This window comes from Erithacus rubecula, assembly GCF_903797595.1.
Source record: "Erithacus rubecula genome assembly, chromosome: 9".
NCBI lineage: Eukaryota > Metazoa > Chordata > Aves > Passeriformes > Muscicapidae > Erithacus > Erithacus rubecula.
Genome location: NC_136660.1, coordinates 3,096,000 through 3,122,249, shown reverse-complemented (window position 1 = coordinate 3,122,249; position 26,250 = coordinate 3,096,000). Strand labels below are relative to the sequence as shown.

Genomic DNA, 26,250 nt, shown 5'->3' with positions numbered 1-26,250 from the left:
CACTTTTTTTTTTCTGCTGGCTTCCTTCTCCTTCTGCGAGGAGAACGCGGAGTGCTGGAGTGTTCACCTGCTTAATGAGTAAAGGTTCATTGCTCGAGGTTCTGGTGAATGAAAGAAGCCATTTATTTACTCGGTTACAGCAGGTAAATAAATGCAGCTCCCCGCAGCGCCAGGGGCTGTTGGCTCGGGATGCAGACAGCGAAGGTAATGAGTTCCTGGCTTGTCTGGGAAGCAGACAAGCCCTTGGGGACAGAGATGTTCCCTGTCCTGCTGCTTTGCACCCACTGCTGCTCCCCGACCTTTGCTGGGTTTTTATGCTACGTTTTAATGCCTTGGAGCAAACTGTTTTGACCTGGAGTGCTCTGCATTGCTTCTGAAGTATGTGCTGACACAACCAGTACTGATTAACTTTTCTTCTCTTTGTTTTCCTCCCCAAGCCAGCTCTCTGACCTGTGCAGATTTAAATGCTGTTCTGTAATGAATGGCTTTAAAACCTGGCGTTTAAAGCTGTGGTTTTGGGCTGCACGTGGTTTGCAAAGTGCTCGGTGCAGCTGACAAACTGAAATGGAAGGAGTGAGGATAAACAGGTTTATAGCAGGAAAACCATGTCTTCATGCTGAGGTTGATATAGATAAGGAAATCTTTTTTCTCTAAAAGAATATACTCCTTGGCAAAACTCAACTGATTGCTGGCACTGTCCTGCTTTCTTTATGATCACTCTTAACATCTGAAAGCATTCTGTATGTCTGTGTAGATGCTCAGCTAATCCTTGAGCAGAAGGGTAGCCTCCTGCCTGTTGTGTCTAATAAGATAATTGCTCTATTCCAGCCCCAGTGCTCTTTGTCCTGGCCTGGGAAGTTAAAACAAGTGGGCTCTGAGGGCTGTGTCCCTTCAGTCTTAGTCTGGAGGAAATCAAGGGAAAACTCACTCCAGTTGCCTGTGTACAAACCTCTGTACAAACACAACTGCTCTGTATTCAGCCATGAATGTTGTCTGCAGCTTGGAAGTAAATGATAGAACACCCTACTTGACTTTGAAATTGATTATTCTCATCTCTTTTTATGTTATTGTATCTTTCATATGTATAGAAGGTTATAACTTTGTCATGAAAGGACACCTAAAGCACACCCTGTTCTTTTGGTACCAGCAATTGTATAAAACCTTTCTTCTCTCACTGCTTGGATCTTGATTTTAAAACAGCCTTTGAATGTGGGACTTGGGAACTGGATTCTGGTGTTTCTGTGCTGTGAGACTTTTAAGGAGTGATGGCAGCTAGATGTTCTTGGGACTTATTTTGGGAAAGTTCTTTCCTTTTCAGTAGTATTTTTGGTCCCATTGTGTCATGAGACTGTAACTTGGATTGTCCTTGACACAGGAGAGGTTTAGGGCAGTGAGCTTCTGGTTCCATCTCCTCCATTTCCCCTAAGCTCAGCTTAACTGGTCAAGGGGTTTTATTATCATTTTTGCGTACAGAGGGTCCAGTAAGGATTTTGAGAATGGACCCATCTTTAAATCTGAAGTTGAGGAGGATCTTGGTGATAAAATTTTGTCTCCTGGCCCTGCAGATGACTCCATCTTGAGCAGGCCAGTTACTTCTTACCTAAATAAAGAAGCTGGTTTGGAATTGAGTTAGAGCCTCCTCCCCAGTTTCCATTTGTTATCCTGTTTCCTGAATCCTGGTAAGCATGGAGTTGGCAATGAGATTTGGCTAATGAGCAACTTCACTCTTTGGTCACCTAGCAGTGGGACCTTGTTTGTGATGAGGTTTGTGTCACTCTGCATCTGTCTTCACTTGTCTGCTTTGTATTTGTAAAGCAGAGCTGAACTCTTGGGAATTCCTCAGGAAAATGGTGTTTGCTGTGTGCTCAGAGCATGCTGTGCTCTCCTGGTAGTGCCATTGCTGTGCTGGCTGCTTTGTCTTCCTTCTATCCCCGTGTTTGTTTGCTCATTGCTCTCCCCCCTTGCCCCTGTCAGGTTTCCTGCTCTGCCACGTTGTAGTGCACGTTCCAGGGGGAGGCAGGGAGCTCCTGTGTTGGAGCTGTCAGCTGGATGCCACAGCGTGGGCAGTGATGCTCAATCTGTGGGACACGGCTGAGGGGGAGGGTGAGACTGACAGGAATAATGGAGGGGGATTTTCATCTTGTTTTACTTCATGTCACCAACGGGAAGAAATTAAAGCCTACTTATCTGGCAGCCTGTGAGATTTCCAGCATCTATATGAACTGAGCTGTGTTTTCTTTGGGAGCCTGTGGCTGATCCTACTGCAGTGCTTGGAAAGCTTTGCTCCTTCTGGAGTTCTTCCAAGTGTGGGAGACCCAGTTTCTCTGGGCAGCCTGTTCTAGTGCCTAAGAGTGAGAAATTTTGTGTTTGTACCTCCTTGGAATTGCCCTTGTGGCATTTTGTGGCTGTGTGCCTGTGGAGATAAGGAGGTGGGAAATAAGGGTTGCAGCAGTGTTTGGAGAAGCCTGGTGTTGGAGCAGGCTGCAAAAGCAGCTGGAGAAGAGGAAAAACAAGATGGAACACTGTCACTGAGAGCAGTAGGTGGAGAGGAAAATTTTCTTCATCTTTTCAGTGATTTTTGTTTATTGGTTTTTCTTTGTGCTTTTAAAAAGTTTCAACTTTACTAATAGCGAGAAAAGAAACTTTCTGAAGTTTCTCTTGTGTTTCACTGAGTGCTGTAAACAAATAGCTCAGTGCATTCCCAGTACTGATAAAATTGGCAAATATTTATGGTGTAGTAAAGCTGTTTGTGCTTTGTCACTGATTCACAGATGTATTGGCTCGAGTGCTGAGGGAGCAGGAGGCACTTGGCTTTCTGCAGGGTGAAATAGGAGCAGAGTGGTGTTTTCAGTGGGAATGGAGGTGGACATCAGTGGGTTTTCATTAGGGATGTTGGAAACAGTCTTGTTGGCTGCCTGTGAGGAAGAAGAGGTGAGGAAGGCTGCTGGGGGGGAAAGGGGGGCTCCAGGCTTCCCTCTGGAATTCTCACTTTCACAGGCAGAAAGTGAGCTGTGATGTGCCAGAATGCATCAGCCCTTCAGTTGTGGTCACTCAGATCAGATTTTTGGGTGGTTTACAAGAGCTGGAGGTTGTGCTGCTTTTCTGGGCTCGTGTGAGTTTCCTGTTGTTGCTGTTGGTGCTGGTGGAGCTGTGCTTGTCCTGCCCAGCAGGCAGTGAGTCCCCAGAGGAGATCCAAACCTCCTCCTGCAGTGCTGGAGGTGGAGGAGAGGAGGGAGCTGCCTCCTGCCCCCAGGTGCAGTGTGAGGAGTATTAACCCTCTTAACACCACCCCCCGTGCTTGGGATGGTTTTTGTTTGGCTGTAACTTTTGAACTTCCCTGATTGTGTTTGAACATTCACTGTGTGAGTACCACACCTGAGTTTGTTGTTTGCTTGGTTAAAGTTATGCTGCTTTCTTCCCTAAATAGTCCAAACTACCTTGTAGCTGAGCTTGTTGGTTTTTTCCTTTCTTTTTTTCCTTCATTAGTAGTCCATGCACTGGAGTTCATTTTTTATGAGCAGATACAGAAAGAGCAGATATAAAGGAGAGAGTTTAAGAGTTTAAACTTTTGTTTGTGGGGGGGGAAAAAAGGCAAACTTTGTGAATTCCACGACAGCATAATTACTGCTAAAGTATGCAGGAGCCAGGCAATGCTGGGCTGCTGGAGGGATCAGGATGCTGAAAGGCTGAGAGCTTGGCAGCTGGCCCTGCAGAAAGCACTGTGAGCCTGCCATGGGCTGAGGCAGGATGCAGGGACAGACACAGCAGCCTTTTGTGTCAGGTGTGGGGCTGGACTGCATGGTGGCAGCAGGATCCTGCACACAACTCCCTCCCTGGGCTGCTCAGGGTTTTCCTTCTGCTGTTCCTGGCTGAAAAAAGGAAACTTTCTTCCCCACTGAGTGGATGAATTTGATAGTGACTATTTTAAGTCAGTGTCATGGGCTTTTTTCATGGTTTGATGGTTTTTTTTCTTCAGTGCTTTTTGCAATTCAGCTCTACCTGCAGCATGACTTAGATTCCAAAAAGAAGAGTTCTGGTGAACACCTTGAGCTGTTCTTTCTTCTCTTGCCACATGAGGCAGGTATAAAAGCCAGCAAGAGGGGCTCAGTCTGTGAGAGCTGCTCAAGCTGCCAGGGTTCTGCAGCCCCTCCTGAAGGTGCATTCAACTCTCTGGTGAGCAGGGATGTTTTACCTCTTTCGTGTTTCTCTCACAGGTGTGTGGTGAGGTGAGAACAATGGCATTTAAGAAGGTTTGGTGTGCCCTAGCCCTGGGATTTCTGCTGCCTTTCTCTTGTGCCCACACAGACTTCTTCACTTCCATTGGTGAGGTTTGCTTTGGTGTAGCCAAAAAAGCTTCATGACAGCCCTCAATGGGTTAATCATCCAAGGCCCTAATTGGTACAGAACTAAACTCACTTCCTAGTTCTGAGCATGTTATTGGTAATTTTGGTGAATTGGTTATTTATTTGGGGGAGAAACAGGCTTTAAGTCAGTCCAGGGGTAACCTAATGACCCAGGCTTTGTAGTCACTATTTATTCTTATGGATATTGGAGTAGAAACAGAATTTTGGTGCTGCACACATGTAGAAGGAGGTGGTGCAGCTGCCAAGGGCACATAATGGTGCAATAAGTCTGGACCCACTCTTGGATTCTGGTGGGGCTTTGCACCCCTTTGTGCTGAACCACTTCAGCAGTTATTAATTAATACCAGGGACCCCTTGGATATAATCTTAAAAATAAAGCCCTAGATTAATGCTGTGTATCAAACACAAAGGCTTTGTGTATATCTGTAGCTTTCTCTTTATTTGCTCTATATTATGTATGCTTGGATGAAAGATTACTCTGTGGCAACTATTTCCTTTTCCAAATGAATCCTAAATTAGTTCTAATAATAAATGTGCAGTATTACATTAATTTCCATGGAAACAAGCTTGGTCCAGCAGGAAATTTTCTCCTTCAAAAAAAAAAAAAAAAAGGCTTTGCTCAGCAATTCCTTCAGGGCTGTTTAAATGAGTGTAGAAGGACTTTTGGGGAAGGGAGAAAGTAGAAAAGAGGAAGTTTTAGTTCTCAGGGTTTTGTGTTTCTCCTTGACTCACCAAACTAATTTTTTTCTAGGTCATATGACAGACTTAATTAATACAGAAAAAGATCTGGTTGTGTCACTCAAAGACTACATCAAGGCAGAGGAGAGCAAGCTGGAGCAGATCAAAAAGTAAGCACTGGTGTCATAATGCTGATGGTCAATCATTTGAGTCCACCCTTATGCAAAAAGTGCTTCCTTAAGGCTGATTGAATTTGTGGAATTTTTCCTCTGGGGCAAAGCTTAAAGCAGCAGGTTTTGTTGGGTGTTTGTTGTAAGTTGTTCTCTTTCAGCATTGCTTGGTGCATAAATGAGAAGAGACCTGACCATGGGAGGAGCAGAGCCCAATATGTCAGATTTGATCACAGCTAGAAATAAATATTTTATCATTGAACAGGATGCTTTCCTTGCTTCCAGAAGTATGTACAAATCTGTCTTGAGGGTGTTGAAACAGTTCTAGGTGGAGTGGCTTTTATTTTAGCCTTTGTGTATTACTTTCTGGTATTCCACCATCCAGGAAGGAAGATCCTTCTTTGTCACTTAAAATCCAGACTTGGAGTTGCTGCCAGGTTAGGAATGTTACAAGTAAATTCTTTACAGCTACAAATTAACATGGGAGTTGCCAGTTGGGCATCCCAAAGTGTTTACACACAGCTTATTGAAGCAGTGCTGCAGCTCTGGTTTCATTATATCTCCTGTGAGGTCAGCAGAGTTTAAATGACTGTCACAGAGCTATTAAAGAACCTGGGGGAAAAATGCCAGCTTTGTTGGCACCTGGAGGATTTGGGGAGCTGGAGTGGGAAATGCAGAGAGGGTTTGACTCTCTGCAGTGTGAAGGCACAATTTGAAATTGGTTTCTTCAGTCCTTGGCTTGCTCTGAGCTGGAGTGGGTCCCCAGCAGCACCTCTGGTTTGGAGGGAGTCCCTCACTTGTGCTGGAAGAACCCACCCAGGGACTGTCAGAGGGCAGGAAAGAGTCAGGGATGGTGTGGGGAGAGCAGAGGCACCTCTGAGAGCTGGGAGCACCTCCCTGCCTCAGGTAAAGCCTGCAGATTCCAGTCAGACAAAGCAGATCCTGGAACAGGAGCAGCTCCAGCTGTGGGCAGAGTTCCCTCCAGGCTACAGATTCTGGTTTATGGTTATAATTCAGGATTCTCTGTGGGGTGTGGTTCTTCAAAACCAATTTACCCTGATTGCAGGGTGTTGCTGCAGTCTTGGTGTTGTAGATCTGCTTCTTTTTTTTTTTTTTTTTTTTTTTTAAGCACCAGGAACTGTCTGGGCTCCTCATTTGGGAGTGAATATGTTTCTTCATCCAAGCATTCAGCATGGAAAGGAGTTTTGTGATGAGAGGCAAGGGGCATCTCACAGATGTGTGTGTCTAAACCTAAAATAATTTGAGACTAGCATTGAACTGCCTTTTTTAAGCCTTAATGGGGAAAAAGGGGCATTTGAAATATTGAAAATGTGGGTAAAGCTTTGTTTTTGGTTAGTCCTGCATGGCAGCCCATAATGGGAGTGCTGGCACTTTTGGGGCTTGTAGGAAGGAGTTCCTTCTGCAGGGCTCCAACAAGGATTGCAAGAGCAGCACAAGATTTGGGCTGCAGCTGGGGAGGAGAGGATTTAATAAAAGAAAAGGAAGCAGCCCTTTTTGTTCCTTTTAGAAGAGCTCTAAATATAGATAATGCAAAAGCTTGTCATTTTTGATTGACTTTTTTATTAATGAAGACATTTGAGAAGCTTGCAATCAGTTCTCTAGCACACAGCAGACTTGTGTGAGGCTTTAAAGGATATTTTTTCATTGCAGATGGGCAGAGAAGCTGGACAAGCTGACAGATACTGCCACCAAAGACCCAGAGGGGTTTTTGGGCCATCCTGTGAATGCATTCAAGTTGATGAAAAGGCTGAACACAGAGTGGGGTGAGCTGGAGAGCCTGGTCCTCAAGGACATGTCAGATGGTGAGTGTGTGTGTGCCTGCAGCAAAAACCAGCATCACAGCCTCACTGCAGCTCCTGGGCTGTTGCCTTTCATATGTCAGGGCTTGAATTAGATTTTTCTGAGACTGAGCATTTGTGGAACTATTCTGAATTAGTGTAGTAAACACTGAACTGCTGCCTCTTTTCTTCAGCAGTGGTGGAAAATCTTTAGCAAGGAACAGAATTGTGAAAGAGAATTAGGAAAAGGAAGCCAGGATGGTTTTATTTGACCTGTGATTGTCTCAATAGCTAATTAATACCAGGTGGAGGTTTGTAGTAAGGAATTATAAGAAAGCAGAGCTTTCAGAAAGACCCAGGATTAGTCTGATAAGGATTCAGTACTCTCAGCTTCCCTGTTGCTGTGAGAGGGACTGAAGGTGGCAACAGAAAAGGCCAGAAATCTGCACCAGTGTGTCTGAAACCCTTCTGAATGAGTGGGGTAAAAAAAAAAATAAACAAAAAACCTTATTTTTGATATTTCCCTTGCTTTCTTTAAAAAAACCCCAAACCAAATGCAAACTGTGCAGTCTGTGCTGAGTTCAATTCAGACCTGTGTGAAGGTGGATTTTGGCTTTCCCTGGAGCAGGGGGTTCATGCAGTCCCCAGGACAGAGGTGATCACATGTTTCCCTGTCCTTCCTTTCCAGGCTTCATCTCCAACATGACAATCCAGAGGCAGTTCTTCCCCAATGATGAGGATCAGACTGGTGCAGCCAAGGCCCTGCTGAGGCTCCAGGACACCTACAACCTGGACACAGACACCCTCTCAAGAGGCAATCTGCCAGGTGAGAGCCACCCATGGTTGTTATTTGCATTTCCTAAATCTCCTGATTACAAATCCTTGGCTCTGTTCCACCTTGTTTAACTGATCAGCCTAAAGGTGATGTTAGGAAGGGGTTTGAGCTGGCTAAAATGAATGAAAAATGTGATTTTTTTTTTTTTTTTGGTTGAAATCTGCATCTTTCTTCTAATTATGGTAAGATAATCTACTGTTAATAGTTTTTAATAAAAATCAATAGCAATGAAATCTTGCCTGGGTGGGGTTTTCCCTTGTATTGCACTGGCAGATGCTTGGTTTTATTGCACAACTTAATGCATTTTAACAGGTTCCTTTGAGCTTAAACTTCAGGGATAATTGTACAAACTGAAGAGCAGGAGATGGTACATACACAGATTTGATCCTGTGGGTTTTTTTTGTTTTTGTCAGAAAGCTTTCTCTGCTGAGTCTTCCTTGTTTCCTCTGTTCAAAAACAGTCCTGTGCCAGCTGGCAAAAAATCAGTTCTGCACAATCCATCTGTGTTTTTGCAAGTGCTCATTGTGGTCAGATGCCTAATAAAATTAAGGGTAATTGGCTTTATGTGTTATGATGTATAACCTTGCTTTTGGGTTTGGTTCAAGACCTGTTCAAGGACCTACAGATTCCTTCTAATGCAATGAGTAGCTCATTGCTGTTTTCTTCAGTTTTGCTGCTCTTGAAGCCATGAGCTGTGTGCATTGAAGTGGAATGGCAGAACCTGGAAGTTCTGCAGGATAAAAGGGAATAGTTTGGGCTCTGGAGAGCTCCAGAGGGGAACTTCCCATGTTTGTGCTCCTTTTCTTCACTCCCAGGGAATTTCTTTTGGCCCAGAGTCTCAGCTGCTGCCAGATCTTTGTGTCCTTTTTTTGTCCTGAGTTTGCAGACTCAGGATGGGTACAAGGTGTTCAGGAATGAACAGCTGCCCTATTTGAACACTGCAGAGCTGCTCTTAGAAACTCAAGATGGATTAAGATGTAATCAGGGATGTAATTTTAGCTGTAACACTGGTGGTCCTGTTTCTCTTTTACAAGCTTAAATTTGGTTTTACATGGGGCCTGTATTTCCAGAGGCAAAAATAGGAATCTGTAATTTGCCTACTAGTGCTTTAATCTTTCAGAGGTCACTTAAAATGTTTCTAAAAATGACTGACTTGAAAAAAATCCCAAGCAGCTGGGAATTTACTCCCTGATGTTTTCCTTTTCCTCCCCCACTAAGTTGTCGCTAACAAGTCATGGTTCAGTAAAATTCTGAAAGTGATAACATGATGTCCTTGAAAACAGTTCTGAAGCTTCAAATTTGGCTTATTTTGCTCCTGCTGGAAGTGGTTGGGGTTTTGAGGAAGGAAGGTTTGTTTAATTTAATTTTTCACTAGTGGTTAAGACATTTAGCTGTTTGCTGGTATTCTGGCAGTGGAAAGCTGCATCTGAGTGTTCCTTGTGTGCCAAGGATTTAGAGACTTCAACATGCAGCTACTGCAGAAGGGAGGAGTGGGAGAACAGAAATAAAACCCTGCTGTGAGGAATGAGCAGTAACTCAAACATTTCTCAGAGGACTGGCCTTGGAACCCTGTGTAAACTCTGTTTTGTTTTAAATACCCAGGTGTGAAGCACAAATCCTTCCTAACAGCTGAGGATTGCTTTGAGCTGGGGAAGATTGCCTACACAGAAGCTGACTATTACCACACAGAGCTGTGGATGGAGCAAGCCCTGAAGCAGCTGGATGAGGGAGAAGTGTCCTCTGCAGACAAAGTTTACATCCTGGACTACCTGAGCTATGCTGTCTATCAGCAGGGGGACCTGGGCAAGGCCATGGCGCTCACCAGGCGCCTCCTGGAGCTGGGTACGGGGCACAGGGACACTGTTGGCTTCTATCCCTTCACCTGTCTGAAATCTGGTGCTCTTCCTACATTTTGCTTCCCCTTAGGCAGAGGCAAAACCAAAATTAATTAAATTGAAACTAAATTGGTGGTACTGAAATCTCTGCAGATGGTTTAAATAAATTCAGTGTGCTGCAGATGAAACACTTGTAAAAACAAGAGATACAGGACAGTGAGATAAGAGTGTTTCATGAGAAATGAAAGCAGTTATTTTTCTGTAGATGCTCCACTGTCTAATGGATGCTCTGGGAAGCTCAGAATTAATCCTAACATAGCAAAAACTACTGAGAGCCACTTAATAAAGAACTGAAAGCAATTCTGTAAGTCAAAAAGCTTTGTCACCAGAAATCTTAAATCCCACCAGGGGATTTTCAGGTTTACAGCCAGTTGTGCTGTCCCAGCTCTCTCCCTGTCCCATTCCCTTGTCTCTCCCTCTCTCCTGAGATGGGCAGGAGTGGCCAAACCCTTTTCCTCAGTGCTGGGAGCCCTGTGTGCAGTGAGGGATGGAGAAGAAGTTGTGTGCATCTGTTTCCTTTTGCTTTCTGTGAATAACCACTTGTGGGTGATTCCTCAGGGGCTGGAAACCTGCCAGTGATCCCTGTCTGTTTCTCTGTCCACAGATCCTGAACATCAAAGAGCAAATGGGAACATGAAATACTTTGAGTACATCATGGCTAAAGAAAAAGAAGCAAACAAGTCCAGCACAGATTCAGAAGAGCAGCAGGAGAAGGAAACTGAGGTTAAGAAAAAGGATTACCTGCCTGAGAGAAGGAAGTACGAAATGCTGTGCCGTGGGGAGGGGCTCAAAATGGTAAAGTGGAGTAGACTGTTCTCAAATGTTTGAAACCAAACAATGTCAGGAATTTGTGTGTGGTGTGCAAGCAAGGAAGTTGTTAGAGCAGCTGGATGAGTGTGCAGAGTTGAGGCTCGTGTTGGATTTCTTCCCTGTTCCAGCCTGTTCAGTAGACAAAAAGTAACACTGCCCCAGGCACTGCCTTGGATCTGCTCCATCAGTGTCAGTAGTTAAGGGTGCTGGAAGTCCAGAGTTACAGGCAGAATTAAATAGGGGTGGTTTTTTAACTGATAGAATTATCTTAGTAGGGTTGTGCGCTGCAGTGCAGGCAGCACTGACTTCTCAAACTGAAACCATCTCTTTATCCCGTCACATAACCACTTGGAGAGAGCAAATTGTTTGTCATGTCCTTGGAGATACCAGTGTCCTGTGGGAGCTCTGACCCCCTGCTGTGCCTCCCTTGCAGACTCCCAGGAGACAGAAGAGGCTCTTCTGCCGCTACTACGACGGGAACAGGAACCCCAGGTACATCCTGGGCCCCGTCAAGCAGGAGGACGAGTGGGACAAGCCGCGCATCGTTCGCTTCCTGGACATCATCTCCGACGAGGAGATCGAGACCGTCAAGGAGCTGGCAAAGCCCAGGGTAAATGCTTTGTGCTTCTTGCCTCTGGAATCTTAAATTCCACCTGCATTTGGTGGCAGTGTGCCTGGCTGGCTCCTCTGGAGAGCAGGGGTGTGCTCACACCTTGCTTGCCTCACTTTGCAGCTCTTGGTGACACCCCTTGGTGGAGACCGGGAAAAGCTGGGAGTTCTCTGTGGTGGCTGTCAGGCTCTTCTAGCAGACACAATTTCAGCTGGTTCAGTGTTTTCCAACAGAAAAACATAAAGCAGTGAGGGTGTACTGGAGTATTCCCAACTTGCATTTGGTTTTCTGCTTTTTTTGTTTTCAAGTCTGGAAGGGAAAGGCAGCCATTTCTCTGGTCCTGTGTCCTGGTTGGAAGGACAGGTGTCTGCCAATAAAAGCAGAAGCTTCTCTTTGAAATGGAGAATGTAAACCCCCTCCCTCCAAATCATTATTATAATTTTGAAATTAAGGGGCTCTCAGGCAAAGATATGAGAATTAGAAATAACAGTTCTTTACTAGGAAAATTAAAATAGAAATGCAGTATTACAAAGAACAATCCCAAAACACTGACAGAGTCAGAATACAGCCTGACACCCTGTCAGTCAGTCAGGGTGTTGGCAGCAGTCCCATTCAATGGTGGCTGCATCCTCCTGCAGTGGCAGATGTGGTTCAGCTGGAGCAGTGCTCCTGGAGAAGGTGCAGTTTCCTCTGAAGGTCCAGGGATGATGTGGAAAGTTCTGGCTTTCCTCTGGAATCCAGTGGAAAGATGGATAACTTGCTGTCCAAAATCTCAGTTTTTATCTGGGTAGGAAAGGCTTGGCTCCTCCCCTGGCTGGAGCATCTCCCAGTGGGATGATGTAATTTTATCAGTCATGCACTGGGACTCAATGTCCCAGCAGCAGATGATATCTCCTGGAGGGAGGATGGGTTGTGGAAAGATAAAGATGATTGCCCCAGCTGGTTTAAAGATGGCCCATTAGCAGAGGATATGTGCCAGAAGATCAGGGTCACTGCCCCACCCACTTCAACAGATGGTGACAGAATACACATTGCTGGCCACATCCTGTATTGCAACCCAAGACATCCTGGAATGCCACCTCATGGGATAGATGAGAAAGAGTGGTTTTATTCTCCATTTTGGTATAAGACTAGCTTCTGTCTCCCAGCTGCCTGCAGATGAAATGAATGGAAGCTGGATGGATGGAATGAAATGAAATGGGTGCAGATGGAAGCTGCCTGCAGATGAAATAGCTTTAAGAGGGCAGGACTTAATTGGTGGATTTTGCCTTCTTATTGATGATGGTGGCTCATCAACCCTGTTTCAGACACTGGATGCAAAGGTTCTTGGTTTTCAGTGAGGAATAATCCAGGGCAGCTCCACTGTCTGAGAAAACAGGAGTGTCCAAGGCAAACAGGAAATTGATGGAGTTGCCTTCTGTATCCAGTTGGTGTAACTCTGTATCCACAATGCACATTGAAGATGTAGTTAATTAAAATTTATTTTTCCATCAGTTCTAAACTAAGACTTAAACTAGTAGAAATGTAATTTTCCTGCTTTTTTCCTTTACTTTTGGCCTAAATGACCTTTTGTCCAGAATGAGAGGGGCACCTGGGCAGTGAGGCTGTCCTTGGCCTACCAGGGAGCCTGGTGGGGCTCTTAAAGCTCCCTGAAGCCTGAGGTGTTGGGCATTGGGAGGAATTTCTTCACTGAAGGGTTTGTCAAGCATTTGCAGGGCCTGCCCTGGGAGGTGGCAGGATCACCATCCCTGGAGGTGCCTAAGGAATGACTGGTTGTGGCACTCAGTGCTCTGGGCTGGGTGGCAGGGTTGGATTTGATTATCTTGGAGGTCTTCTCTAAGCTCAGTGATTCTGTTCTGAGGTTTCTGAGGTAATGCTCTGAGCTGTAAGCAGGAAGTGTAAGCTTTTCCCTGCATGTTCCTGTGAGGCATCTCTTCCTGCTGCCCTGCCAGGCAGATTTGCTGCAGGACTGAAAGTCAGAGCCCTCATTGCTGCTCTGGAGCTTTTGGAGCTCCTTTGCTCCTGCATGATGCATTCCACACCTCTGGAATGTGACCAGACCACTGCTTTACAGAGTTGAAAAACTGTAAATGTGTGACTGCAATTTCTGAACTTGCTGAGGTCGCTGTTTTCCTGTCAAACACTCAGCTCATGGCAAAGACTTGGAGACCTTTAACACAAGAGCATCTGTATGCAGTTACTGTTGCCATATTCCCTGTGTATGAGGCCTCAGCAGCAAAAGGATTTTGTTCTTGGAGACCTAAAGGTCATCTCCTCCTTCCTGCTGCTCGGGATGCTGCCATCCTCTGGGAGGAGACAGCACTGATCTGTGCTCTGCCTTCTGCTGTGCTGGCAGGATGCAGCCTCATTATTCAGCTCTGGAGTCTCACTGGAACTGTAGTTTGTGCCTGGTTTTTTATGTGTCTGCATGAGAGGAGAGGCAGCATACTGGGAGCTCCCAGTACCTTTTCTTGTCAGTAGGTATGGAGAGGCCTTGGCTTGTTTAGTTTATTTTGACAGTGGAGAAATGCTAATGATTGTTTGGGCAGTTGGCATGACATTGTGCCTTTTGCAAAATCTGGGCTCCATCTCAGCCTGTCCAGTTTTGAGTGATGGAGAGTGTCTGGTAGTTCATGAAGTTAAAGGGCATGTGTGAGGTTCTGAGTTGGAATATCAACACAGATGGGAAGACATGGAGTAAATGGAGCACAGCAGAGGGAAAGGAAAGCTTTGAGCCAGGAGTTCTCACTCTGTGTAAATATGACCATGGGTGAAGCAGAAGTCTGAGAGCTCAGTGCTGCTTTTGGTGCAGGAAGGATGGAAAAGGAATGATTTGTTCACCTTTGGCTTATGGTGCTGCCTGGATTCCATTCACCAGTCAAACTCCTTATCTAGGAGCAAAACACCACTTTCCACATGCCACACAACTGTGCTGCTCCCAGGGCATTTCATCACTCAAGAAATCCAAGCTGCTGTAGTTTGCTTTATTCTAACAACTGTTGTTGCTACAGACGTGGAAACAGGATTTGTGGAAAACCTTAAAAAAAAAACCCAAAAAACAAGAAGTGGTTTTTTTTGTAAAGCTGGAGCCTCCCCCTGGTTGCCCTGACCCCTTGGTGGCAGAGCAGGGCACTGTCCCCCCCTGGCCCCAGGCTTCTGAAGGGTCTGATTGCTGGGATGCAGATTGTGCTTGTAATGCAACTTCTGATGGTTCGCTTCACAGCTGAGGCGAGCCACCATTTCAAACCCCATAACGGGAGCCTTGGAGACGGCACATTACAGAATTAGCAAAAGGTAAGAGAGCTCTCTGCCACAGGTTTTGGGCCTGAAGTGAGTCTGTACCTCCTGCTCACTCTGAGGAAAGACTTGTGGTGCACCTTGTGATTCCGTGCAGATCTGTAACAGGCTGGTACTGCTGAGTTTCTCAATCTTTCCCTTCAGCTGGAAGTTCTGGGGGCGTATTTTGATTTGTGCTTTCCTTTTTGGTTGCCTTCTCAAGTCTGTTTTTTCAAGCATAGTCAGTGTGAGAAGTACAGGATGCTGCAAAACCTTCAGTAAAATCTGGTTTTGGTTTTAATATATATTTTCCTTTTTCCCCTTGCTCTTCTCAAAACCAAGAGTTGTCCTCCCTTTGGAAATTACAGCAGATCTCAAAGTGCCTTAATGGGTGTCAGAAATGCTTCAGGTCCTTGCTGTGCACACAGACACACATCTTCTTGTCCAGGATAATCCCACACTCCCAGCTGGGCTCCTTTACCTCCTGCCTGACACAAACCTGGCAGAGCACAGGCTCGCTTCCACTGGGCTCCTGGTTCTTTTCAGCTTGTCCATTAAGTACTGCAAGTGCTGAATGTAGCCAGTGCTTTCCAAAATTGGCTGGATCTGAAAGAAACCACCTGCCCCTGCCTGATCTCCCCTGGTTTTAGCTGTGGTAATTAAAGATTGACTGCACAGGCCATCAGCACTGAGCCAAAATTCTGGGAGGAGTTAAAACTTCTGGGTGAGGAGGAATAGTCTGGGAAACTCAGCATCATAAATTGCGTGTAGAAAATCTCAATTTTAAACAAATAAAAAAAGAGGAAAAACAATAAAGGGAGGAAAAAAGTGAAAGGACAATCTAAACCAAATTATTCCAACCAATTTGTTGTGATTTGGACATGGCAGCTGCAGCTTGTGTTGCCCTTCCAACCATTGCTAATATGTGACATGGCATCCGGATCAATCGGAACCTTTCAAACACCTGGGGCTTGGCCAAAAGCAGCCTGCAAGGTGGGTAAGCCTTGTCCTTTCTCTTTTTGTAGCTGAGCCGTGCTACTGTTCATGACCCTGAGACTGGGAAACTGACCACAGCACATTACAGAGTCTCTAAGAGGTAAGGGGAAGGGATTCCTTGTCTGAGGAAGTGTGTCCAGGGGCTGTGCTGCTTCAGTGCTCAACATGGATTTTGTGTGACTTTGCTTATTCCTCAGCCTTTCTTTCAAAGAGTGGGCTGATACAGATGGATTGTGAGTGGTGGCACTCCAAGGTGGAAGTGCCCTCTGTGCCTGAGCATGGCTTGTGTGCTGTGACTAACATACTAATGGGGGCACCTCCCTGGCTCACCCAGCTCTTCAGCTTCAGTGCCCACACGTGCTTGGAGCTGCTGTGATTCCTGCCCTTTAAAGCTGGGGGTGATTTTAAGGGATTTCCATGGTGGAATGAATGCTGCTGAAATAGAAACCCAGTGTTCTTTCAGCTGCTTTGAACAAACCCTGAACTTGGAATTCTGAACTTGGAATTGCTTTTAGTTAGCTATGAATTTCTTCAGAAAGGTAAAAGTGCTTCCAAATATGAGATCACAGGGAGGTGATTAATTCAGGAATGGTGATAAGTCTCAGGGAAACTGCAGACCACTAAAGCTGAGGTCCTTAAGGCCACTCTAGTGGCAAGACTTTTTTTGAAGACTTTTTTTTTATGCCTCACACCTTAGCAGCAAGTGGGTCTATGTGCTCATTGGCACACACAGGTAATGGGAATATTCTGGAAACTGGAGGAGCTCTTAGGTATTTGCTCCTTAAAACTCTCTCCACAGAGGGACTGTAGGAACATTCCTCTTCCTGTTGGACATGTTAAATTTTATTTATTGCTTTTAATGTTCAAGTCTGTCCATGTCTTACCTATCTTGGTTATTTGTCATTGTGTTTTTGGGGCTTCATTTATTTACTTGTGGGGTTTGTCCTCTGTGCCAGACAGCTCTGGAGTATTTACTGAGGAAAATCCTTCATCCATTTGAACATCCCCTCATGTCAAACTTGAGTGCTAATGCTGGAAATAGGAGAAAGTGACCAGATTATTGATGGAAATTGGGATGCATAATTGGTCCCTATTTAAATAGATGAGGCTTAGTGAAAGAACTCTTTGAGTTGTGATTTTTCATTAGTAGGAAGTGTTACTCCCTGAGGTAGTGCAGATGCCACAGTCAGAAAAAATAGTACAAGGCACCACCTAACATTAAAGGCCAATTAAAAAAACAGGATAGAGCCTGAGGAGTGGGATCCTTAAATTCTTAATGAGGTTTGGTGCTCAAAAATGTGGCACTGTGTGACTTCCCTCCAGTGTACCCAAGGAACTCTCAGAATTAAATCACATTTTACTGAGCTAAGTTTTTTAATCCAGTATCTCACTGGAACTGGAATTAAGATTGTAGAGGCACATCCAAGAACTTGGATAAGGCCATTTTTGGGAGGGTAGGAATAGCCTCCAAGGGGTGGAGCAGGACTGCCCTTCTCCTGCTCCCCCTTTTGCTTTGCTCTGTGTGCAGATTTGCTTGATGGGTGTGGACTTTGCAGAGAACTTGACACCTCAGAGTGGAGTAGGAGGCAGAAGCCACCCCCAGCAGGCTGGTTTGGATTTGGAGCCTGTGCTGCTCCTGCTGCCCTCCTGCACTGCCAGAAACATCTTTCCCTTGGAGCTGCTCGAGCCAGTTCAGATTCCACATGAATCATTGCTCCTGAAAACCAAAAAAATGCTCACTTCATTTTTTATTTTTTTAATAGATGACTGCTTTCCCCCTCCCAGCATTCCTTCCCAGCACATGCCCTCCTAAATTACAGCATTCCTGTCTCTGAGAGAGCTACTGTTCCCCTGGTGGGACGTGGCAGCTCTGTGAAGGGGGCACCTTGCCAGCTCCAGGGAGCTGTGTGTGCAGCACCAGGATCAACCCACCCACTCACACACTGCTTTTACAGATAAAAACTGCCTTTTCCCTCTTCTCTCTCCTCCCAGCAGGCAGCAGGAGTTTGCAGCATGTGATGGGAAAAGTTTCCACTTCAGAAATACCAGGCTGGGCTTTTGCTCACTCCCTGTTGTGTCTCTGCTATTTTCTGCACACCAAGTGTGGCTTAGAAGCTTTTAAACACAAATGCCAGTGTTTTGTGGCCAGTGACTTACAGAAGTAGTGTTGGGATGAAATCCCAATTCCTAGACTGACCAGACTGAGGAGATGAGATTTTGGGGAGGGATGCTCTCTTGTGTGTTCAGTAGCTCCAGAGAATTGTCTTGTTTTTCCTTAATGTGCTGCTTAGTCTTTAAATTATTTCTGTGTAGAAGCACCATGCCATTACAAATCTCTAAAGTGCCTCATGCAGAAGAGGGAGGACATTTTGTGGCTGCTCCATCCCTGGCAGTGTCCAAGGCCAGGCTGGACAGGGCTTGGAGCAGCCTGGGATAGTGGAAGGTGTCCCTGCCCATGGCAAGGAATGGAATGGGATGAGATTTAAGGTCCCTCCCAACCCTGAGCCATTTCTTGATGTATATAAAAGTTGCTAAAAGCTCCCCCAGTGTGAATTCAGCATGCTAATGGAAATATTAAATCTTTATAACAGTTCAGGGATGGCTTTTAAAAAGCCAAGTGGGTCAGCAAAACACTAGACTTGTGTGGTAGTTATTAAGGAAATACCAGAGCCTCTTTAACTAAATCAGTCGTACCTGGGGCTTCCCAGGAATTGTGCCTTTTTTGTTAGGGCCCATCATGGACTCAGAGGTGGCAGCTGGTCAAAAGGACAGAATGCAATGAACCTGCAAGTGTGTCAATATAAAAAAAAACTGCTGAGCATGTTTAAGGCTGTTAATGCTGCATCTCCTGCACCACTGGTCAGGGGAGTCTTTCTCTTTTGTTTTTTTGTTTTTTTTTTTTTTTTTTTTTTTGTTAGACAGGGGCAGGATAAAAGCAACTTTGTGTGAAGAAATTGCTTTGAATGAGGCAGAGACTTATCAGCAAGGGACCAAGCTGGGACAGCACCAGAGGAGGGAATGTTCAGTGGCCAGGCAAAGCCATGGATGCAGCTTTCAGGACACCTCCAGGGTTAAATCCCCCTGTAACTCTGCTGCACTCCAGGCCTCCCTGTGGTTTTGCTCAGCACCCAGCAGACAGGCTGGCACTTGGAATATGGTTTCAATTCCCTGTTCCTCCACCTTTCATAGGCTTTCTTTGTATGTTGGGGCAGTTAATTTTTGTTTTTAAATACATACAGTGCTCCCCTTGCTGAAAGGCTGCAGTATTCTCTCTGGTGAAGCATTCATTGGCACTCTCAGTAACCTACAGAGCAAGAATGCTTGGGTTTTTCTCCTTTTGGGTTTTTTCTTTGTTTTTTTTCCTTTATTAACAGTCTGGACAGAGGCAGGGAGTGCCTGCACTGATGCTGCTGGGTGTGTTTGGGCTCTTCTCATGCCTTAAATGTGAGGTTAGGGCTGCTTGTGAGCATTACCTGGTCACCATGGCTGTGTAGCATGGCTGCTTTGGGGGATTTTTGTTTGGTAAATGCTTCATATCCATGTCTTGGCATTCTTCTGCCACCTGAAATCAAAGCAGGTTGTGTTGTAACACCTCCTTGTACTAACAAGTGTTCAGCAGTCTGTGCATGTCTGTCTTGAGAAAGTTGTTTTATCTCAGTTCAATTGTCATTTTAAAAAGTGCCTGTAGAGATTCTGTAACCTGTGTCAGTGCCTTGTGTCATGTGTCATGCTACTGTTCCTCCCAGGCAAAGTATTTGGGGATTTATGGTTTCCTTTAAACATAAATGCAAGAAAAACTTAATTTAGTGTAGATGTGAAGGTTGATTTGAGTAAAAATACATGGATGCTGCTGATTAGAGTTTCCAGCTGAGCTCTGGGCACAGGGATTTCTGTCCAGCAGGAAGCACTGCTGAGCCCAAAAGCTGAGTCAGCTGCTAGAAAAAAAAGGGGTAAAAATAGCCTGTCTCCATTTTCATGCCAAAAAAAAAAAAAAAAGGGGAGGAAAAGGTATCCCAAATCATTGATATTATCACCCATATTAGTGCAGTGGGCTGCCAGGGTAAAATGAAAGTGGAGTGGCTGGCATGGGATGAGTAAAGCAGCAACAGGAACAGGCATCAGGTGAGCAGATGTGGAAGAACTCTAATACACAGTAGGAGGCAAACATTTGGAACTGAGGCTGACCTTCCACATTTAAAGAAAAAAAAAAAAGGAGGGAGTATATTGGGTTTTTTCTTTCCCCGCTTAAAAATCATTGTGTTTCCAAAGCATGTGCTAAATACCAGATTTGTAATAGGCTATTCTGATAGCAGTTGTTAAATTTAATGGTTTTTTTAAACTTGATGGTTTTCAGAAAGATTTTAAGTGGTGAGACAGGGCAGCTTCCAGAGTGCTGGCCTGGAAGTGTGTGACATTTAAGGGAGCCGAGTTCCAGCTACACATTCAAATACAGCAACTCACCTGTTCCTGTCCCAAACCTTGCTTCAAAATGCATCACCCCAAGGGGCTGAATGAGCTGTTGGGAGTGGGGTAAGAGCAAAACTGGCTGTGCCTGGTTTAAGAAACAGCTTGAAGCACTGTTTGTAACAATTCCTTCAGCCCAGTATGGGAACTCTCGGTTATGGAGCTCCCTTAAACCACTGCTGGAAACACCTTCATTAAACTCAGGGCTTTGTAATGCCCTGGAAGTACTTCTGGTCATGCTGCCAGATCCTTGAGAAGTGCTCAAAGCCAGTGTCCATTGCAAGTATCTGCAGGTGCTGCTGTTGCTGTCAGGTGTCACTAACTGTCCCCTCCCCAGCGCGTGGCTCTCGGGCTACGAGAGCCCGGTGGTGTCCCGCATCAACACCCGGATCCAGGACCTCACAGGGCTGGATGTCTCCACAGCAGAGGAGCTGCAGGTGAGTGCAGCAGCACTGGCACCCTTCAGCCCCATTTCAGCACCTTGCTCAGCTGGGGTGGCCACCAAAACTTGTGTTTATTGACAGAAGGGAAAAGAAATTTGTCTTTGCAGAGCAGCTGTTCAGTGTGAAATGGCTTTTTCTGAAAGGAAGCAGTGATAACTTCTTCCCTTTTATTTAGATAAATAAACTGAGTTTCATGGCCTCAGAGTCAAGCTTTGCTGCTGTTGGAGGCAAAGTTTAGCTTGACTGGTGCTCAGGCAAGGCCACCAGCTGTATGTGCAGCTTGAGTAATTTGTAATGTAGAAGTGCTTTTATTTGCTGGAGGCCTTTAAATGAGCAGCTGGCTCACTGAACTGTGAGCAGAGCATGAGTACCTAGAAAGCAGGACAGCCACAAAGTACTTGTGAAACCTGCTGTGCTCCTTGCCACTCTGTCAGGGCTCCTGGTGATAAAATGGCCAAGGATCTGGTCCAAAATTGAGGCTATTATTTTTTTATAACCAATTGGCAAGAAGGACAGGGAACCCTCTTTATTGACACAGTCAAATTCAGGTCAAAAAATGGTTTAAATCTGATGATGTAAAAGCACTGTGGCACTATTTTGAAGAGTTTTCTGTAGGAAAAAAGTGCTTTTCAGCCCTGGGAAGCACCACATTCCTTACCTGGAGCATGCTGCATCCTGCAGTGCCAGTCTTGGATGTGCTCCTGTTGCTGCCAGAGGCTTGACATTTCCTGGGGTTTGGTGTTCACACTTTATCTCTGCAAAGGTTGTAGCTGACAGTCAAACTTGCCTGGATAAAATAAAGACTGATTTACTAGATCCTGTGCTTCTCCTTCCACTGTAGGTAGCCAACTACGGCGTAGGAGGCCAGTATGAGCCTCATTTTGATTTTGGAAGGGTAAGTCCTGTTTTGTCTTCACCTCTTTCTTCTTCACAAGCACTGTGTTTCTCTTTTTCAGGTGGCAAATTATGGAGTGGGAGGACAGTATGAGCCCCACTTTGACTTTGCACGGGCAAGTAAAGAGCTGGAGGGGAGCTAGACCTGGTGAAGCCTGGGCCTCTGGGCTGGGGCACACTCTGCTCTTCAATGTGCATTCAATCTTAGCTCTTCCACTTTGCTAATCCATGTCTGTGGAGAAAGCCCTCTAAACCACCAGCTGAACCTGTGGAGGTTGCTCCCTGTAAGCTGAGTGCCAGCAGACAACTGGAACAAGTCTTATCTGACCATCCTTAATTTTTAAATTGGATTTAAATCCCCCACCTGTTTTATTCCAGTTGAAATTGCAGAGTGCTGAAGTTCAGTTGGTTATTTACTGGGCATCATTCTGTGTGGTTTAACCCCTTCAGATTAACATTAACCCTGCCAAAGCCACCAAGTCTGAATCAGGATCTCTGCTCTGCAAGCACCTGCTCCAAGGCATTGCAACCAGTTAACAGGTTTTGTTTGGAAACACTGGGGCTTTTTCCTGGAGTAACAATTGTTGGAATTTCAGTGCACACAAATTGTGGTCACAGGGGGTGGGTTTAAAAACTGAGGTGTGGTAGAAGTTGGTATCAAAACTCATCAACATGGGATTCATTCTTGTAAGTTGAGTGCTGAACACCACTCAGCTGCCTGGTTTTCACTGAGGCTTCCTCCCTGCTTCCCAGCTGGAATCCAGAGTGGAGTATGGCAGGGTGGTGTCCAGCTGACCCTGGGACTGAGAGCAGCCCTGGCTGCTGCCAGGGACAAGGGGGATGAGTGTAATTAAATAATTCAGTTTGCTGTGAGGAGGATTTATGGACTCAGCCTCAGACAGTGCAGTTGTTCTTACCCATTAGAAATCTGGGCTTAATGCCCTCCCTCCCTCCCTCTCCTACAGAATTTCAAAGTGCCTGGTTTATTTAAATTAATAGATTCATTCCTATTGCATTCCTCCCCTCCTTCCAAATCGAGGGGTTGGATTAATTCTTCTGCATGAGTCTGTTGTGTGCTGCTGGCTCAGCAGCTGTGTGTCACTGGCTGCTCCCAGCAACCAAAGAGAAATGCTGATGGAACCTGCCTGCTTTTGTTCACAGAAAGATGAGCCAGATGCTTTTAAGGAATTGGGAACAGGCAACAGAATTGCTACTTGGTTGTTTTATGTAAGTGATACACTTCTGCCATCTGTTACTGCATATTCTATACTGTAGAAGGATTTAATTCTACTTTTATTTCATTCTTTTTTACTGAAGGGACTTGCAAGTGAAGCAGCCACTAACTTTGGGGTAATACATATGGGGGGGGTTCTTCTTACCCAGACTTTGTGGTTCTTCCATGTGTCCTAAGGAGGATTTCCCCCCAGATTTGAGCATTAGCTTAAATTATTTACCTGCCTGGTTTTTGTTTTGGTTTTTTTTTGGTATCTGCATCAGTATTTACAACGTGTTCACTGCCTTAACACTCGAGTGGGAGGGACAAAACTGGGACTGCACTAGGAACAGAGGGGGTTTGGCCTTCTTAAGGGATTTACATCAAAATTAAACTTCACTTTTGCTAAAAAGTGAGATTTTATCATCCTGAACTCACCTGTCCTTCCCCACCTATGCAGATGAGTGATGTGTCAGCAGGGGGAGCCACGGTCTTCCCTGAAGTGGGAGCCAGCGTTTGGCCAAGAAAGGTGAGCAGGATTCATCAGAGACAAAACCACTCCTCCCCTCCTACTCAAACAGCACAGACACCAAACACAGCTGTAAAATTGACTTAGAAATAATTGTAAGCATCTCTGTGCTGTCATAACAGTGCTATGGTTTTCCTTAAGTGCAGCAACTGGAGCTGTGCTGGTGTTTCCAAGGACCCCAATATTCCATGTGTGGATTCAAAACATTTAAATGCTCCAAAACACATCTTGAAAATACTCAAATCTGTGAATTTAGTCTTGAGGCATCTGGAGGAAATTCTCCTGTCAGTTCTTTCCTTCAAGGTTTGTCTTTGCTGGCCTGTGCTCAGCTTTAGTAAATCTTGGCTCTCTTATACTGGTCAGGAGTTGAATTAAACTGGCTTATATTAAGATAATATTTTATATTATAAATATACTAAGAGCCAAGTATATAGGCATACAATAAGTCAAAGGAGACATATCCCTAAGGAAACAAATGATAGAATATTGAAAAGAGCCTTCAGTTGAAAAGGAGAATCTGAAGCACAAATGCTTTGTCTTATTGGTGTGCAAGTGTGTGTTGTGCAGAGCAAAGGGCTGAGTGTCCCCTGCCCTCCCCAGGGAACAGCTGTGTTCTGGTACAATCTCTTCCCAAGTGGAGAAGGTGATTACAGCACGAGACATGCAGCCTGCCCAGTGCTAGTGGGAAATAAATGGGGTGAGTACCTGCCTCTGACCTGAGTCTGGGCTCTGCTGGGGGGGTGACTTGGCTTTTGTTTTACCTTGGGACTTCAGAAATTACGTTCTTTGTAAAGAAATCTGTTTAATTTACTTTATCTACCTCATCTCTCTATATATGTTAAATCTATTCTGTCTAGTAGCATATTTTATGTGTATAAAGGAAATTGATTCTATACTCTATAGTATATATAACGCTTAAAATAGAGTTTTTGTAGCTTTGCAGTCATACTGGAAGGGTTGGTTGTTTTTTTTTATTGGACCAGCTTCACACATCTGTGCATGGCAGTGGGGTTGGAATGAGAGTCTTTCCAGCCCAATCCACTGTGGGATTGAAACCCTTGAGAAAATTGGGATAATCCTGTGCTTAACCAAAAGCTATTCTGGAGCACCCCTAGCCTGAGTGTGACCAGTGCCTTTGTGTCTTTGCAGTGTCCAATAAGTGGCTCCACGAGCGGGGGCAGGAGTTCCGCCGGCCGTGCACGTTATCGGAGCTGGAATGATCCTCCTGTGGGCACTGCACACACCTGCCAGTTTACAGCTAACAAACACTCCACTACAGCTTCCACTACAGCTGTGACAGGACAAACATGCTTTTAGTTCCCTCCAAACCCTCCCCCGAAGGTTTATTGACAGAAAAGGTTGACAAGTGTTACTGGAAAAAAAAAAAAAAAGGACAAAATACAGATGAGGGCCACAACTTACAGTGGTGTTGTGTGTGGTGTTCCTGTCACCATCATCCCTCTGAGCAGTGTGGGCAGCCAGGGGTTGTCTGGAATCCTCCTCACCCCTGCCAGGCTTAGGGCAGGGTGATTTCCTGGGAGGGCTCCTTTCTAAGGAATGCTGAATTAAACCCATTCCTATTCCTCGATTCCCAGACACTCGACTCTTTGCTTTCCTGGAGTGCCTGACCACTGCAGGCATGCTTTGGTTTTTTTTTTTCTCTGGAAAACAGGTTATTAGCATGTTTTAGCCTGGTTTTTCCACTTCTACAAAAGCCCTACTTTTTAAACTTGTCTTCCTTCTCAGCCTGTGGGAAGAATTTGGCTCCTAGTCTTGACTAAGAGCCAGCAGTTCCACAGGCAGAGTCAGGATCCTTCCACAGTGTCAGAGCAGCCTGGGAACACCCACAGCCCATCTTCCCTCCTCTTCTGCAATGTTTGTCCACATGAACAAATGCTGCTTTTGTTCTGTTGTTCTGTCCTGGCAGCCAGCTCTTCCCTCTGCTCCTTGTTCCCATCTTCATTAATCAAAATTGTGCCTTAGGACACTGGAATTTCAAATTGGTTCTGAGACTTCAGGTGCTGAGGTAACACAGAGTCCTCACAGAATGCTCCTCCCAGCTCTCGAGGTTTCTGGAGAAACTCTCAGCCTATTTATAGTTCCTGAAGCTTTTTTAGATACAGGCTTGCTTTCCTGAGCCCTTTCCCTTCCACAGCAGGATTTTTAGCAAATATCCAAATACCTCACTAGCATGAGGACAAAAATCAAATGAAGCTGCACCTGCCTCTACCTAAACAGTCCAATTTTCTGGATGATGATGATTTTACTGATTTAGGGGTCAAGCCTGAAGTCTTTACCAAGGGAAAAATTCCAATTTTGGTTAATTGGATTTTCTGCCTCAATAAAATCTTGACAATTGAGCCAAAACATACAAAACCTATTGTTCAACTTGCTAGAAATACCTCTGGATTACTGGGAATGCAGTTTAAGGTACTATAGTTGGAGGAACTGCATACTTTCAGAAGACACTTGACAAGGTTTTTGCTGGAAAATAATTGTTAAATTTCTACTGAGCCTGGTAGCAGTGGGACCCACAGAACTGCCCCTCCTTAGCCCTGCACCTTCCTGAATTTTGCCTGGTTTTTGGCAGCTGGAAAACAAGGTCCATCCATAATGTAAGAACACAAAAAGTCTTCACACTCCCACCTCACATTTGTACTGCTCCTTTTCCAAGAGCAGGAGCTGATCTAAATAAATTTACCCCAGAACTGCATTAGCAGGGCTGATCTTTGAGCACTAAATTGTGATAATTAAAAAAATCCCACACCTGTAAGATTTGTGCCTACCTGAGTTTTCTCACTTCTTCATCCATCTCTCTTCCTATCCATGGTTCACTTTTTCCCATCTCTTAAGCTCCAAAAAGGTAACCTTGGCTGCAGGTACTTCCCACCACATCCCTGCAGGTAAAAGTGTGGTGTTGGGAATCCTGCCTTTGGGGCTTCCATAAGTGCTTGTAGGGAGCAAGTCCTACCTAGTACAGGAGCACAAAACAAAATCCCTGTATTGCCATGCAGGTGTGGAGAACACCTGCATTTGCTCTTACTGTCCTATCTCTGTTCAACAACCACCAAAGCATGAAAACCAGAATTTGGGAATTTTGCTCACCTCAGCTCAATACCTGTGAGTGCTTCCAGTGTTCAACAGCATCAGTGTCAGGCTTTGCTTGGGGAGTAGAAAATGACTTTTTAAAGCAGTGAACCACTCACAGATAATTATTCAGGAAAGAATTTTTCTACTTTTGACAGTAGAAAATTATACTAGGTTAAAGGAACAA

At 45.1% G+C, this 26,250-nt stretch overlaps 1 protein-coding gene across 1 annotated transcript; it reads left to right on the top strand.

Moving 5' to 3' along the window:
• Positions 1-174: 174 nt before the first annotated feature.
• P4HA1 (prolyl 4-hydroxylase subunit alpha 1) lies at positions 175-24,399 on the top strand. The gene is given in 16 exon segments (XM_079312132.1): positions 175-204; positions 4,215-4,323; positions 5,116-5,212; positions 6,884-7,035; positions 7,700-7,837; positions 9,449-9,688; positions 10,346-10,536; positions 10,985-11,161; positions 15,463-15,533; positions 20,235-20,334; positions 21,182-21,256; positions 21,258-21,350; positions 22,396-22,461; positions 22,908-22,976; positions 23,577-23,673; positions 24,126-24,399. Coding segments are annotated over 16 exon segments (1,761 nt in total). The 5' UTR covers positions 175-189; the 3' UTR covers positions 24,197-24,399.
• Positions 24,400-26,250: the final 1,851 nt, after the last annotated feature.